Source organism: Lissotriton helveticus, chromosome 3_2, assembly GCF_964261635.1.
Source record: "Lissotriton helveticus chromosome 3_2, aLisHel1.1, whole genome shotgun sequence".
Lineage (NCBI taxonomy): Eukaryota > Metazoa > Chordata > Amphibia > Caudata > Salamandridae > Lissotriton > Lissotriton helveticus.
Window position 1 is genome coordinate 317,986,870 of NC_136062.1, and position 18,245 is coordinate 318,005,114.

At 43.5% G+C, this 18,245-nt stretch overlaps 1 protein-coding gene across 1 annotated transcript in view; it reads left to right on the forward strand.

Moving 5' to 3' along the window:
* The window catches only part of LIN7C (lin-7 cell polarity scaffold C), a 189,897-nt gene that overhangs the window by 45,897 nt on the left and 125,755 nt on the right, over positions 1 to 18,245 (forward strand). The window contains exon 2 of the mRNA XM_078684205.1: positions 6,249 to 6,367. Coding sequence (XP_078540331.1) covers positions 6,249 to 6,367 — 119 coding nt within the window. The remainder of the gene's footprint in view (positions 1 to 6,248; positions 6,368 to 18,245) is intronic.

Below are 18,245 nucleotides of genomic sequence, written 5' to 3' on the forward strand. Positions count from 1 at the left end.
GCATGTTACATTACTCACACCAGACCAGCAATGCCACTAATTGTTGGGTGTGTGGTCGACTCCCCCCTTTCCAGACCCCGAAGGGAGTTCTGCCACTTTTTCCTTATCCATTTTCACATAATGGTTCGTGTGGAGCATGGTCCACGTTAACGTCATCCTCAACAGATATGTCTTTTCTTAACAGTACATGTTTCCCAGACAAGCAAGGTCTCCCCCACAGAACCGGGTTAGATCTAGAAAATGAAGTGTATAATTTAGGTAATTATTCGTCGAATTTTATGGTCCTGAATGTTCAGTCTGATACTACTCCAGACTTACCCGCTATTTCAGTACTACCAGTCAAAGGCGAATTATGTGTCCGAAATAATGGTTCCGTACATGTAGGACATAGTGATTGTACTACTGTTGTCAAGTATAGTGACAGTGGGAAATCTATTTTCAAAGCTTCACGTCATTCATATTTTATTTGTGGTCAGACCGCATATATTCGTCTGCCCCTCGATTGGGAGGGAACCTGTTACATTGCCTTCCTACTGCCACCTGTTTTTCTAGCCCCACCTGACTACCATAGGAATTCCTACCTAGTACATACTAGACACAAGAGAAATCTCCCGATTGTCGATTATACTTAAACTGCTGCCGAGCAATTCATTGATATTGATAAAGGTGTTTTCCCTTATTTAGGTACAGTTGTAAATAGTAAGCTAATCCGTAGGTTAACAAGAACCCTCGAAGCTGTAGTAAGTGAGACTGCCTCTGCTCTAGGTAACTTAACCGAAGAGCAATCTGCTATGAGATTTGTCGTTTTACAGAATCGTCTCGTCCTTGACGTCATACTGGCCGATAGGGGCGGGGCCTGTAGAGTCATCGGATCTAGTTGCTGCATTTTCATTCCAAATAACGCGCCGTCTGTTTATTCAGCTATAACCAGACTCCATAAAATTGCCCATCTGTTACACCAAGATCCAGGCACCTGGACATGGTCCGGTTGGTTCTGGAATATAATTTCCGCATGGAAAATATTGTCCTTTCTAGGTATCGCAGTAGCGATCATATTCAGCTGCTGCCTCTGTATACAATGTGGCCCTGCGATTTGCGGCATTTGTGCTACCTCTTGTATTCCTAGTCCCAAGCCCCGTTCTAAATCCCGTTCCAGGACAATTCGAGATGAACAAATGGTACTGTATGAAATGATAGATGGTATCATGAATATTGATGTTTCCTGATGGAAACGTAGTGACAAGGAGGGAATGTGGAAAAGTAAATTTTGCCATGTTCTGTGTCCCTACGTGTCATCCATCATATGTTGTGTGTGCATGATTAAATATGCATATGCATTCCCCATGTTCGATTAATGACGCAATTACAGTTGTGTCCCCCTCTAGTATGCCAGTTTCCAGTCCTCGTGAATACTACGAATATCAGGCCTATGTAAAGTTACGTTGCCACGTTTCTCAGTGTGTACGTTATTTCATTATAAAGTCCTCGTTTCTAGGCCTCAACAGGGCCCGGACATCAGATTCAGCTCCTGTCTCCTGAAGCCTCGCTAAGGAGCGATACAGCCCCCACCTGTATCCTCGACCTTTCACTTACTTCCTGCCTCGCAGTGCCCGGTGCAGCTTGGCTCTGCCTCTGAGTCTGCCAAGACTATGTTATGATTCCAGCTATCAGTTTAGTCCTCCTTCTCTGCATTCCTAAGCTACTGAACTGCATCAATAGTTTCCGTCATTGTCTAGCCTTCACGTCTCCACGTTAGAGAAATACTGCATTTACTGGTCATTTAATATTCTTCATCACGCACTACATGTAGAATAATGCATGGTCCAGTCTTAGTATCAAGTTAGCCTTTCCCCTTCTGACTTCTAGTTTATATCAACATGTTCTCTAAACATCAGATACTAGATAGGGTTTAGGTACATGTCGCTCCGACCCTCCAGACTTTAGTCTCTGCTCCTAGCACAGAGTTCATAGCCCCCAGCTTCTCCTAGTAATACGTCATTGCTAGTTTGCGCGCACCACCAGGTTAGAGGTCCCGGCTCCTTAGGTAGCCCCCTCCATGGTTTCCGCCCCATTCATGACATATTCTGTTACGTCTGCACCACATGTCTATGTATACGCCCAGTTACACCTCTTTTTACCCTTATCTTTCGCGACTGCTACGCGTCACGCCTTCTGCTCCACCCACTGCTACGCCTACTGCTATGTAATGCTATGTGTTTGCGTTATGTATATATGCTCATGTATTGTTATTAAAAGTCAGCGCGCTCATCCCAGACCGAGCCCCAGCAGCTGCTGGGCCCTGCCATCCTGTTCCTATGCAGGTTGTCCTGTTCCTGTCCTTATGCTGTATTAAACCTGCAAAACTCCTACTACCTCGAATCTTGACTCTTATTTATTGAGCTATCTGTTATGATATATGTCTAGTCAAAAATAGGGTATTATTTATTTATTTACCACAGGGTTACCATCAATTGGGTCATGACCTGCTGTGATAGCTGAACAAAAAGTATTTACTGACCTGTAAGCCATTCCTTGACCCATAATGTCTTCAAGGAAATTCATTATACTTACAACATCTGACCCCACACCCGTATGCATACACCATTGTACAATTCTGGTCCATACCAGTGTATATCTTTTAACTGTTCCACCCGCCCGTGCTCTAGAAAGGAGGGACTGAGCCTGCCTTGGAAGTCCAGGGCTTTCCGTCTTTTCCTGTAATCCTCTAAGTCATAACGTACCCTCTGTCACAATCTGATGATGCATCCCTAAGGAATCTTGTGGGAGATCTGGGAGATGAGGTAGAGGGTTTGGAAAATCCCAGAAAAATGTAATCCGAACTGGATACCATACCTGAGATCTCCGAATCAAAGTCAACACCTCTAGGTCCACCATATGTCTCACCGCCCGCGCTGATAGGTGGGTTAGCATTGTGAACGAGGGAAAATCATTTCCCTGTATCTTTGAACAATCCTGCAGAAATGCAGACACTTCTAGATTCAGTCTTCAACTGAAATATCTTAGAAGTTGATGGTCTAACCTGGAGTCGAAAAGATGTATCAAACAGTGCACTGATCCTGGAGATCTGGTCAAAGATCTTCGGCTTGAGCTTTAAAGCACTTGCATCTTTAAAATGACAAGGGTGCCAACCCTCAACCATGTTTGACCTCCCTTTACCATGAGATGTATTCTGCCATTACAAGATATTTTTCTCTGGATATAATTACCATAAGTTCCTGGCCAGAGCCACTAAAATCTTGGATCCTGTTCCTCCTAGATGACTGATATAACGAACTGCCCCAACATTGTCCATCTTCTGGAGTACTTTGGATTGAATCTTGACTCTGGTCCAAGATTGTACAGCAAACGAGCTTGCTGGGAGTTCCAAGCAACGGATATCTAAATTTCCAAGGATAACCATCTTCATCCTGTAGTAAAATCTCATACATATTGCTTAAAAAACCTGGGATGAAGTGAGGTAGGAATTCTAGCATCTTTTGAAAGAAAAACGGAGATTTCCTTTTATATCGGATTGATGTCTTGCTGTGAAAACACTATTGTCCATGATTGTGAAATTTGAACAGAGGTTCCCATGAACTTGATTCAGAAACCTTGTCATGTCTTACGTGCCAAAGCATCTGAATTAAAAAGCCACCAATTGTGAACAATGGTGTCTACCTGTCTCGTACCTTTTAGTTGGGAGGAAGGGGTAACACTCACCTGAGTGAGATGATCCCGAAGCACCTCCTAGGAAATGGCTTCTGCCTCCCCTGTTCCTCTGGTAACCTTTAGTTGAATAGATCCACCTACTCTTGACACATCCTGCCACTGTCCGCGCTTGGCTCCTTGACCTCTGGAAGGGGCTTTGTGGGCAAAATGGATGGCTGAGCGCACCCAGCCATGACCGACCTCTGCAAAAATCTTTGAGGGAAAACCCCCTTATTGATGCTTGAGTTTTGTCAAGAGAAGTGAATGTGGCAAAAAACGTACCCAATTCCTTCCTAAATGGAACCCCAAAAGGGCTCCTTGTGCCAATGGGCTAGCCTAGAAACAAGAGGGATCCCCTAACTTTGGGTCCCCATAATAAAGAATGACCTTCAAAAACAGGGTATAGTTTGCTTTGTTTAAATAGATCATCACCCTATGAGCCCCTCTGGAAAGGATGTCTGCAGGGATTGAATAACCTGATTCTTTAGCCTTTGTGGCCATATCCAGTATCTTTGTTGATGGAACTGTTATGCCAAGAAACGTATCTTGGCATGAATGTCATGAATGATTAATGCTCTTCTTAGGGTCACAAATATACTTATCCAGAAAGGTGGCCATATGTGCATCAATTTCTGTTGTGAGAGCCACTTTTTTATCCAAAGAAGTGCGAGGACAATGGGCCCTGAGGCGATTGCACCCTTCCTTATGTAACTGTTTCCGTAAACTACTTGCTGCATTCGCAACTACCAAATAGGATCTCTAAGGGATCCATCTCTTATGACTCCTCATGTGAGGAGGAACCTAAATAATGTTCCTTTAAAGGCTCTCTATGCGATTTTAGAGTCTGTTTTAATGATGCAGAAGCTTCAAGATCAACCTCTTCTACATGTTTTCTCTTCACAGTGGCCTTTTATGGGGATGTTTCAATCAGGTTTCTCCGGAATTGGATGGTTTATAGGTGATCTGTGAAGAATTTCCCTTTGGAATATAGGTTTTCAACATTTACGCTCCAACATGGCTAATTTCCTCTCTAAATGAGACATCACATTAGGCACTTACCTTATAAATTGAGGTATGAACAGCCTCAGAATCAGAAGAGTCCTCATCCTAAACAATAGATGTTAGGGCTGGACGAACATCTATACACCACACCCTCTTCCCGGGCATGGAAAAAGCATAACAGCTATTGAAAGAGAATTAATCTCTATTACAGACCCCAGGCAGCGTAGGGTGTAGAAAAGAAAAGCTGCTCTTTGCGGTGCTCCTTTGTGGTAGTAGTTTGAGGAGACAGTCTTCCCACATCATTGCGATTGTCACTTGTGAGCTCGAGAAACAGAGATTGAGTGCTGTCTCGCTGTCAAATGACGGCGATTGTTCACGTTTCACCCAAGCAAAATACACAAAGCTGACCGCAAAAGAAACGCGGAAGCGTTTCCGAAGTCACTAAACAGACAATAAATGCAATAAAATATAATTAAGCCTTAACAAAAAACCTATACAAAGAAAATAAAATGAAAAGTATTTTCCTGTCCTCCGAAGAGAAACCGGAGCACTTAACGGCTGCTGGAGCAGCGAAGAAAGCGGGAGATGGACATTGAAGGAGGACTTTATGGACAATACTCTATTTGGTTAAACTCTTCTTTTGTTCCTGAAGTTTTTTGGGAAATTTAATTTATTGTGGTTAAACGAATATGACTGCTGAAGAGAATAAAAGGAGAAAAATGAGCTCAATCCTAGTCTCCATTAGTGACAGAACAGGGCTTGTGCTAGATTGTTTTGGGATGGTTGAAGGCGAGGCAGAATGTGTTCAAGTGCAAATCTTTTCGCTAACACCACCTCTTTGATAGAGAAATAGATGGCAAGGGGTGAAACATGTTTATGATTTTAGATAACCATGTATCGTCGGGTGTCAAAGCATTTCTTGGGATGAAATTGAGTATAGGCTCAGGACCAAACTGTTTCTGTGTGTACAGTCACTTGGTGTAGAAATACCTTCCATAAGGTTTTATCTAAATGTCAGTCATTTCTAGTGTGATCACACCATTGCTCATAACAGCACTCTTGGCAAACTAACGTTTAGCTGTTCTCACTCAGGGATTTTAATTTTACTAGCTGCTCTGTCTACAGACGACTGGACCCAAATTTACATTAGTAGCTTAAATTATATTAAAAGATGTTATTGATTCCCCCATGACTTTGCAAGCAAATGTTTATGGATTAAACAAAGATGCCAATGACTAAATATTGCTCGCTACATTTCCTCCACCCCGCCCCCCCATTTGCCTTCCCTTCAGCATATTTTGTAAGGTATTTCACTATGGTAATCTGTGTATTATATTTAATTGTTCAACTTCTTAGGTACTTTGATGTCTTCTTAAATGCTCATTGTGTTCTCAAATGTGGGCCTCAAAGCAAACACGGTTTAAATAACCTCTTTATTACATTAACGACCCGGGGAAGGGGTGTTGAGCTTTGAGGGTATAATTGTTCGTCCTCGTGTGTTTTCTGTGTCATATTGACATGCTTTTACCTTATTCCAGATATATCCAGAGCAATTGAATTACTGGAAAAACTTCAGAGAAGTGGAGAAGTTCCGCCGCAAAAACTGCAAGCTTTGCAAAGAGTCCTTCAAAGTGAATTTTGCAATGCAGTGAGGGAGGTGAGTAAGTGGATCTATTTTGTATGTAGACATTCAATCTTCAAAACTCAGTAGGTCATTAGGTTTTAAAACATGTATTGGCAAAGCCAATCGTTCTAACTTTACTGTGCCAACACATATAAACACCTGAATTAGTAAACACTGTTTACAGTCTTTGCATGTACAGATGCTGTTTATCACTTTAAAGCCTACCATATTGGTGTTGCAAGTGCTAAAGGATTGTTTTCTGTATAGAATGCAAATATAAGATAAATAATTGAATGTGACAAATGGGGTGATGATCATGCTTGCTAAAAAGCGATATCAAACGGCCAATAACATGAGGTAAGAAGATATTACTCCAGTGGGTGAGGCCAAAGCCCACTCTATGTATGTTATTGAAAAACTGGTGACAATCCATCTCGCAGTCCGCTATACTATAAGCCCGGCCTAATTTATGATCCAGAGGCTTTGCCTTTCCAGGTAGTAAACTTGTGTTTATGTCACTTGTGTACTATGGAGAAAAACAAAGTGAGTTTTATGAGGTAGGAGGGAACAATGAATATGCGTAGCATTTGTTGGCACAGAACAATAGTGATGGAGGTTTCTTTGAAGAAGTTAATAACTAGCGAAGCCGTATATACCTGGTTGTAGCAGTGGAGTTCAGTTTTATTATGAAGGGGTAACTTAACTGTAATGGTCAAAAGCAGTCCTCGATTCCTAATTTGCTAACCTGTGCCAGAGTGGTCCAGACAGCGTCAACATCTGGTCCTATTGAGTGGGCAACATGCTGTGGGAATTCTTCAAACCAGACCCTAACTTGTAGTTTTTAGGTCTCGCCTACGCAGCGTGCATGTGCTGTATAGGAGAGAGACCTTTAGCCATCGGCACAGCTTTGGGGGCAAAAACGTGCACGTGTTGCATTGCTTGCACTGGCAACGCGTGCACGTCTGGCGAGTCCCTTGCGGGAGCGCCCGGCGCCATATGGTTGCAATCATTGCGCCTTGCTGCACGCTCCTGCAAGGGAATTGCGCTGGCCCCCTCCCGCCTCTTGTTTTGTTTGTCGATGTCCGTGTATTTTTAAGGATGGGAGAAACAATGGTTTCCTTAAAGGAAGTAACTTAAGCATGTGCCATTGCCAGCAGGGCTTACAGCACGCGTCATTTTAACCCTCTAATCTCTCCGTGATGTTCAGCATTTTTAACAGCTTCTTTACCTTGTGCAATATTTGAGAACGGGAGGAAGTCATGAAATGGACCTTCATTTTAGTGTTGATCCGCCATTTAACTATGGATATCATTTTTGTTTGCGACTGCATTCTGTAGTGGTCTTAAAATTAGCAGCTGCTGTGTAGTCTATGCAGTTCATTGTGACATGATAGTACCTAATTTGGTGGAAAGTGATAAAATGAAGTCTGCAGTGGGCGGCAAAGGTGCCATGGCGCAAACAGAAATACCCTTCTCACGCTGCTGGATATGAAAACACATCTCTAAGTGGGGTGTATTGGGTTCCTCACCCACCTGGGATCCTGGTGCCCCTTTCTTTCTTCCCCAAAACGACTGATGTTCTCTGCTCTCTCCATATTTCCGTTACTTATTATACCTGATCGCTGAGATGCTGCTGGTTTTCACAATAGGGACCTGATGTTAGATGGAGCACCCATTTTAGAGTAGCCCCTCAGACACCATTTTCGCCAGCCTCATGGGATGCCATTGATGCTTAGAAGAGCCTGCATTTTTTTTTGGGGGGAGAGTTTTATATAGCGCGAACTAGACCCAAACCGAATCAGGTATCAGAGCGCTTTACATAGCACCAGTTACGTTACATGAGGACGGACACACATTCATTTTAGGCACGGGGAGATTGAGTGATTTGCCCAGAATCACAGGAGGTTTTGGTGCCGTTACCGAGACTCGAACCCAGGTCCCCAGGTCCGAGGTCGAGCGCCCTAGCCGTTAGGCCAACTCCTCTCCCAACTGAGATGCCTGTCACTCCCAGCGTATTAGGGACACTTGTTCTATTTATCGGAAATTTTTGGTTTTCTGTGCATCGATCTGAAAATGTTTCAAACTGTACAGCGCTCCGAGATTGGCCTTCCAAGTGATTTCTCCTATGTTCATATGATTACTTCATTGTGTAGAGCAATGACAAGGCAGAAAGAGTTTGAGATCATATAATTCATGTGAAAGTTACATGATGCTGAACTGACGCCTGAATTAGAACCTGGTTCCCCCAAGTACAAAAGGCAGCTCTGGCCATTAGGTCACTTCTTGTCCCGAGCACTTACCCCATGCCGTGGCAGACCAACACTGGGTGAGTAATATGTTAACTGAGCTGGCGTGTGTCGCCATTAGTGCTGTGTCTCAACCAGTTCCTGCGTTTCTGTCACAGAGGAGTATGTCCCTCCGCACTGACCCCTCCCCCCACCGCCACTCCACCTCACCCTCGTTACGTTACTTCTCACATCACTGTGTCCTTGCCTCCTCCACTTTCAGCTCACGCCACAGGCTTCCATACACAGACACCTCCCACACCCCCTGACTGTAAAGCCCCCAGACTGCACTGTGCCACCCCCCCCACACACACACACACTGCAAAGCCCTCAGATTGCACCGTGCCACCCCCCCGCAATAATGCCCCTTTCTTACAAGACAGTTATACCGGCACATGTATGCTGGATTGCAGACTACCAGTATGACATCACCGCAGAGCTGGGAAGTGTTGTGTGGAATGCTACGTGTAGTCACTCCTGCAGCAGTCCCATCCATGAGAGCATTGAACACCTGGTTAGAGTGGAAAGGACAGTGACTCGTTTATCCCAAAATGGGTATAACATTTATTGTAAGAAATAAAAAATTCCATGTGCGCTGGTTAATGAGGGTAAACGTCTAGCGCCTGACTTCCTATGGAAGTGTACTTTTTGACAACATTCAAATACATTAGGGAAGTTAGCAACCTTCGAGGGGGTTATTTAAATGTGCAGAGCTTACTTGCCATATTATGTTGAGCGAGTGAGGCCACTGTATCAATTAATCACACCCACGTTTTCTGAAAAACATGGGATGAAAGCACACACAGCTATCTTACATGGTCTGCAAGCAGACATGTTAGAGGCTAAATATTTGAAGACTTGTGATACCAAAAAACCTTGTAATTAGTGTTGTTCTCAGAACCTCACGCTACACATACTTAACATACAATGACGGACACACAACTCCCACAGCTTACAGGTCACACTTGTACTCCACTACTGAGGAACACTGTACTCCATCTGAAGAAATTCTCACTGCAATATTGCATGGCTAAACACTTATAAGGTCCCAAATGCGAGACCTATTGGCTATGCCAATGCTTGTTTCAGTTAGGGCTTGTTCTGACTATTATTCCGTTCTAAAAAATAAAATTGCATTTTGTGAGTGTGGTTTGTGTCACAAAACACAATTGTTAAGTTCCTTGGTCTGCTAAGCCTAATGTTGGGCATAGATTGCTCTCTTGATTTATTATGCGGTTCTAGTATGCACCTTTCTAGACTTGAGCTCTAGTTAATAATAAAAACCTGTTTACCTCTTGCCTACAGGCGTATTTAGTTGTCTGAAAAACGTTTGTAATAAAGAAAAACAGAATGTACGGGGGGACTTTGCTTACCCCTCTACACCATTGCTTTGTCATTCACATTATGGATCAGCTACTCTTCAGCAAGTGAAAGGTGACCTGTTAATTAATAGCAGTTAGCCTCTTTAAAGCATCACCTCATTGCAATGCGTGAGTCCATACAGAGATAAAAGACAAAGAAATCTATGCCCTCTACCATTGTGCCTCCTACGTCGGACCCCCATGTAGCTACTAGGCCAATGTGCAAGAGCCATGAGATTTAGATACATACATTGCTTCAGTTATCCTCCATGTGCAAGGGCAGCCAGTTTACCTATCCTCACCCGTGCACCGAAAGATACTATAGCTCTGCTCCAAATTCTGTGTTGTAAGAAACATTGTACTGCTCTGGAAGGCTTTATTCAGCAGTGCTCCACATGAAGGTCCTCAGCAACATGCTGACAGCTCAATCATTTTGCTTCAAACCCTTCATGGGTATGGCACTTGCTTCTACGTTCTGGTAGCACAGATGCATGCGTGACTACTACCCTCCTTCAGGGAATACTTTAGTACATTTACCTTCTCTACTTTGGCATGGCTGTGGGGTATATAAAGGATGTCATGTGGGCAGGTAAGGGTGGGTTGGCTGTTTTTTCTTCTCCTGTCTACCAGTCATACTCATCACACAATTGCAATTGCTGGTGTCCTCCCTAATCATACCTCACTCACTCTTTGTCCATCTTCGGGGTTTAGGGGTTGTGAGTATTCATTCCTTCACCATGTAGTTGCAAAAGGGGAATGGGCGTCTGTATTTCACTATATACATTCTATTTAGCCACAATTTTAAGCCTGGCCTTTGTTAAATCTTACCCCCCACTCTGGCGGGGTGACTATATTTAAGGAGGGCATGTTAGCAACATAAGGAGAGAGTACATCAGCGAGGCTCCCATCTTTGAATGGTGTTCATTTGATTTCATATTATAGTAGCATTGTACACATCACGGAGAATGCTGCTCATTGTTCATTGTTTGAAACTTGTAAGACCAACTTAAATGTGATCTCTGTGTTACTGCTACAAATGTCAGTAGATCAAAAAAAGGCGGGCAGACGCTGCATATTATTTCCACTTGTTTACTTTTGTAGCAATGGCAGCACGCCGCACTTTAGTGTTAAGCATGTTAACCCCTTCGCTGCTAGGCCTTTCTACCCCGTGCTAAGCCTTTTTTTTGGCTATTTGGGGTAGTTCGCACTTAAGCCCCTGTAACTTTTTGACCACATAAGGCATCCACGCCAAATGTGCGTCCTTTTTTTCTTCCATCATGGGAATTCTAAAGGTGCCCATGGTTTGTGGATTCCCTTGGAGGGGTCCAAAAAAAATTCCCAAAATACAGCAAATGTTTTGGGGGGGAATTGGAAAAAAAGGGCTCCAGATGAAATAGTCTGTTTTTTTCCCTGCAAATGGTATCAAAAAAGTGGTTGTGGTGCTGAAATCACCATCTTCCCAGCTTTCAGGGACAAGCAGACTTTTGTCAGAAAACCAAAATGTTTTACACAGTTTTGACATTTTTCTAGGACATAGCCTATTTTCTCTATTTTTTGGGCTTTTAACCTCCTTCTAGCTAGTGGTAGAAATGGGTATGAAAGCAATAATAGATCCTGGAAAGCTATCCATTTTAGAAAGGTAGTCAACATTCTGAATTTAGCAAGGGGTCATTTGTGTAGATCCTTCAAGGTTTCTTCATAGAAACTAACAGTAAAATACAGGAAAAATGGAAAAAAACAGCCCTTTCTTTCAACGGTTTCACCTGTAACTTCTTCTAATTATGACAGCTGTTTGAAAGCAATATGCCGTTACATTCGCTGGACCTTTCTGGTTGAGGGGAAATAAAGGACATGTAGGTTCACCAAGAAACCGACAAACCAGAGCCAATAACTGAGCAGCGTCGTGCAAAGGTTTTTTATTATGTACCGGGTATATAGCAATATTTTTGGGAAAATGTATACATGGAAAAATTGGTATGAAAGACACCTATGTATTTCTGAAATGGGAACAAAATATAGAGTTTAGAAACAGTAGATATTTACCCATTTTCGAAATTGGAGTACCCATACTAGCATGAGAATTATAGGTCATTTTTCAAAATGACTTCTTTTTTACACATTGTTTTTCATTTGGAAGGCAGACAGGCAGAAATGCATCGAGCGTCAATAGGTAATAACAGTTGTTCAACAATTCTGTGTTACCCTAAATCTCCAGATCAACATGGTACCTCACTTGTGTGCCCACGGCAATAAACGTCTCAAAACGCAACTTGGACACACCACCTTTTCACATTGAAAAATGACGCTTTATTTGCAAAGTGCCTAGCTGTAGTTTTTGAACCCTTGCTCTGCCTGCATCTAGGGAAACCTAGCAAACATATACATTTATGAAAACTATACTCCCAGGGGAATCCAGGATAGGGTGACTTGACTGGCTCTCACCAGGTTCTGTTACCCAGAATCCCTTGCAAACCTAAAAAAAGTCCAAAAAACACATTTTCCTCTAATTTCTGTGGTGGAAAGTTCTGGAATCTGCGTGGGTCCACAAAATTCCAACCACCCCGCGTTTCCTAAAGTCTTCCAAGAAAAATGGTACCTCACTTGTGTGGGTCGGCCTAGTGTCCGTAACAGGAAACGGCCCAAAACACAAGGTGAACAAACCACATTTTCACAGTGAAAAATGACCCATTTTTAGGTCTCGGCTATTATATCCCGCAGGGATTAATATCCGAGTGTATAGAAGGCAAAACAAACTCTTGAAAAAGCACATATTACGTGCAGTTCATGTGATGCACTCGTGTGAGACGCGCGTGCACAAACCCATCAGCCTCGCACCGCAATGGAATGCTGCCTCCCAAGCTGCTCCCCCGCCCCCGCCATCAGTCTTCATTGCAATGCGCTCCCGCCCCGCCCCCCCCACATCAATGCCAAGAGCTTGTTTTATCGCGTTCCCTCCCACCGACTTCAAAGGAACGCTGCTCCCTTGCTCCCCGCTCCCCCCCCCGCCACGCAATGGCGAGAGTTTTTTTCTCTTCAAACGTTAACCTTTTTTTACTGTCTTATTGGAACTTCCCAGGCGGCTCCAGTATCACGGGACCACTTTCTGGTCTTTTAAAAGCAAACACTTTTGGTTTCCCATTGCGCGGATGCTCCTGTCATTTCTCTCTTGTCTCCGATACTAGAGATAAGAGATAAAATAAGGACACCGACTCTGGCACCCCTCTTGGACTCGAGAGACATCCTCTGATGTGCGTGTTGTTCATCGAAGTATCTACAAAGCACTTCCCTTTCTACCAGGGTGTCTCCACTGATTCCAAAACAGCATCACAGCTGCAGGATAAAAGGGCACCGTGTCTGTGCAGGAGGCAGCCAGCGTCAGCTCTAGTAGCCGTCACTGTCCCCTGTCAGCCGCCTCCGTTTCCTATCCGTGGGAGTAAACTTCAATGATTCTAATAATATTCAGTAATAATACCTCCGCCGTTTCTTACCTGAAAGCCGCTCTTCACTCAGACGAGGGGCTGTCTCAGGCGGGCTTCTAATAACAAGCTATCCCCTAAAGGATAACTGCCAGGCCACAAAAAGTGTTTTAAAGTCATAAGTACAATTGTATTCACTTCCCACTGTTTTCCTTTGTCTTGAAAATGTCCGTGAAAAGCAGTTATAGCCACCTGCGAACGTTGTTAAACAGGGAGCGTTAAACACTTCCGAAATGTGCTCAAAATTTCGGATGCCGCTCGAGATTCCCATTAAAGCAAAGTCACGTATGTGAGATCATCAAAAGTCAACACATTGCTAAACATTATTGAATGGGCAACAGCATTGTTTCAACTCGGTGGAATACTGACTGCACGTTCTGCCCCTCTAACTTGGACACTGTACCATTGCAAAATGAGTAGCAACCTCATGGTTTCTGCAGAAACGTCTTCAAGAGGGTACAAGACAGTGCAGATACAGGAGGCTCGATTTGCACAAAAAAAATCAATTATGTACACCCATAAATGTTCTCGTATGCACAACGGTAAATTATCGACTTTTTGGGAACTCACAGAATATGCCATTCACCCAAGAGCCATATTATATCCCAGTCAGGAGCCACATGAGGAAGTATACCACTAGAATAACTTTCTTCTGCATTGGATAAACTTTTGAACGGTCTTCCTTTTTGAAGAAGTTTCAGAAGTCGATACATGAAGTGTTAATGCTTATTTTATTTATTTAATCTATTTTGAAAGGACTGGCTTTAAGTATATGTCCACTTCAGAACACTAAACTTTTCAGAACCAAATAAGCTTCTCATGTGGGTTCCGCTGCGACAAAGAGTCCATAAGCTGAAAGTACCTAGGGTCCAGCACCATCTTAGCCAATGTCCAGAGGCTCCACCACATTGCCTCGATCCTCGCGGCACAAGGACATTTGGGGGACTTTCAGGGCTTACACTCTGGCTAGCCGCCCAACTGCCGACTCTCAAGTTGAACAGGGCATTGCTCTGGCCGGTGTGGGATAAATACTCTTTGCACCACACTCACCTATTTCGTTACCGCCTACAGAATTGCTTTCTTGAATGCATGTATGTGCCTGGATTAGATCGGTTTGCGGGAGGGATATGCGGCGGGCAGTTGGGGACAACCTATGTATGGAGCATACATGTCATCTGGACTACACCCTCACACCCTTCACCCTCACACACCCCCTCACTCTCACACCTCCTCACCCTAACACCCCCTCACCATAACACACCCTCACTCACCCTCACCCTCACTCACCCTCTCACCCCCTCTCACCCTCACACACCCACTCACCCTCACACACCCTCACACACCCTCACCCTCACATTGTCTCGCCCACCCTCACACCCTCTCACCCTCACACCCCTTCACCCTCACACACCCTCTCACCCTCACACACCCTCTCACCCACCCTCACACACCCTCAGCCTCACACATCCTCACCCTCACACACCCTCACACACCCCCTCACCCTCACACACCCCCTCACTCTCACACCCCCTCACTCTCACACCCCCTCACCCATCACACCCCCACACCCCCTCACCCTCACACCCTCACACACCCCCTCACCCTCCCTCACCCTCACATCCCCTCGCCCACCCTCACCCACCCTCACCACCATACCCTCTCACCCTCACACTCCTTCACCCTCACCCTCCTTCACCCTCACACACCCTCTCACCCTCACACACCCTCTCAACCACCCTCACACACCCTCACTCACCCTCACACACCCTCACCAGCATAGCATAACAAAACACAGCATAGCACAACAAAAAAGCATAGGATAGCAAAACATAGCATAGCATAACAAAACAAAACATACCATAGCAAAACACAACATAGCACAGCATAACAAAACACAACAAAACGTGGCATAGCATAACAAAACTTAGCATGACAAAACAACGCATAGCATAACAAAGCATGGCAAAACAAAACATAGCATAGTATAACAAAACACAACAAAACACAACAAAACATAGCAGAACAAAACATAGCATAACATAACAAAACATAGCATAACAAAACATAGCAAAACACAACAAAACAAAACATAACATAACAAAGCATAGCAAAACAAAACATAGCATAGTGTTACAAAACATAGCATAGCATAACAAAACAAAACATAACAAAACAAAGCATAGCATAACAAAGCATAGCATAGCAAAATACAACAAAACATAGCATAGTATAACAAAACATAGCATACATAACAAAACCTATCATAGCACAGCATAGCAAAACATAGCATAGCATAACAAAACACAACACAACTTAGCATAGCATAACTAAACAAAGCTTAGCATAGCACAACAAAACATAGCATAACAAAGCATAGTATAGCATAACAAAACATAGCATAGCAAAACAAAGCATAGCATAATAAAACACAACAAAACAGCATAGTATAACATAGCATAGCATAGCAAAACACAACAAAACATAGCATAAGAAAACACTACAAAACACAGCACAGCATAACAACACAAAGCATAGGATAGCAAAACTAAACATAGCATAGCATAAGAAAACAAAGCATAGGATAGCAAAACAAAACATAGCATAACAAAACACAACACATAGCATAACAAAACATATCAAAACACAACAAAACATAGCATAGCTTAACAAAACACAACAAAACATAGCATAGAAAAACAAAACCTATAATAGCATAGCAAAACATAGCATACCAAACACAACAAAAAATAGCATAGCATAACAAAACATAGCATAGCAAAACAAAGCATAGCATTATAAAACACAGCAAAACATAGCATAGCATAACAAAACATAGCATAACAAAGCATAGCATAGCAAAAGATAGCATAGCATAACAAAACATAGCATAGCATAACAAAACAAAACATAGGATAGCAAAACAAAACATAACATAGCATACAACATCACTCAGCACCAACACAGCATCACTCAGGGGCACCACAACATCACTATGCGCTCCCACAGCATCACTGAAAGCCACAGCATCACTCGTTCGCCATCACAACATCACTCAGCCCCACCACAGCATCAATCTGTGCAACCATTCAACAACACCTGGTTCAATTATGTTCTCTCAATGTTTCAAGCTTTATTACAAATGTAACAAAAAGATGTTAATATTTCACTTCTGTTCTTGGACTTTCGCCACAACAAAATACACTGTACATAATGTTCACAAAAGTTATTTACAAAACTTTAGGCTATTGCCATTATAAATTACAATAACTTTTATTTAAGTATTAATTATAAAAGAAAACACATTGTTATTTGTAATATCAATACATGTAAGTCACGTAAATACAACACATATTGCATTACAAATGCTATAGGTGTCACATTTGTGAAAGTTATAACTATTGGCATTGTAAATGACAAAGCTATTAATTTAGCTATTTTCAAAAACAAAACATAAAGAAAAAATACGTCATTTACAATACCAATAACTCAAACTTTCCTAATGAGAGACCTATTGCATTGCAAATGCTTGTTTGGAAAGTGCCTACCGGTAGTTTTTGAACTCTAGCTCTGCCGGCACCTAGGAAACCGAGCAAACCTATACATTTCTGAAAACTAGACACCCAGGGGATTCTAGGGAGGTATGGGTTGGGTGGATCGCCCAACGTTGTTGTACCCAGAATCCATTGCAAAACTCAAATGTAGCTGAAAAAATCACTTTTTCCACACATTTGTGTGTGGGAAAGCTGTGGCATCACCGGGCTGACACAAATTTCGTATCCACCCAGCGTTCCCCCGGGTCTGCCGATAAAATGATGCCTCGCTCGTGTAGGAGGATCAAGTACCTGCGACCGGCAAAGGCCCAAAACATCACAATTGCCTATCACAAAACGACCTGGTTTTGCAAGGGGGGTCACCTGGGTTTTTGGCCCTGTCCTCGGCGGCCATCAAGGGAAACCTACCGAGCCCACACATTTCTGAAACTAGGCACCCAGGGGATTCCAGGGAGTTATGGGTTGCTTGGATCCCCCAATGTTTTCTTACCCAGAACCCCCTTCAAACCTCACATTTAGCTGAAAAAAATCTCTTTTTTCACACATTTTTGTGTGGGAAAGTTGTGGCATCACTGAGCTGACACAAATTTCCTACCACCCAGTGTTCCACCGGGTTTCCCAATAAAAATTGTGCCTGACTCGTGTAGGAGGCCCAAGTACCCGCGACAGGCCAACCCACACAATTGAGGTACCATTATTTTCGGAAGACTTTAGGGAAGCCGGAATGGGTGGAATTTTGTGGATCCACGCAGATTCCAGTACTTTCCACCACAAAAATGTGAGGAAAATATGGGGTTTTAGACCAAGTTTGAGGTTTGCAAAGGATTCTGGGTAACATAACCTGGTGAGAGGCACACAGGTCACCCCATCCTGGATACCACTTGATGTCTAGTTTAAAAAAATGTACAGGTTTGTTTCCCTATGTGCCGGCTGCACTAGGGCCCAAAATCCACAGGTAGGCACAACCTGAAGAATATTCAGTGCCTAGTGGGCTTTCTGCCGCCCTGCGGCGGGCGGATATTGAGGGCTATTGCCCCGATAATCCCCAAGGGGGGCAGAAAGACTGTGGCTATTCTTTTGGGGGTTGGGGGCATTGGTATGCCCATTCTGCTAAGCCCCCACCCCTACTAATAGAAAAGCCAGCATTATCGCTGGCGCCTAGTGGACTTTCTGCCACCCCCCATGGGGGGCGGGGTGGGCAGATCAGGGGCTACTGCCCCTATTTGCCTCCTGGGGGTG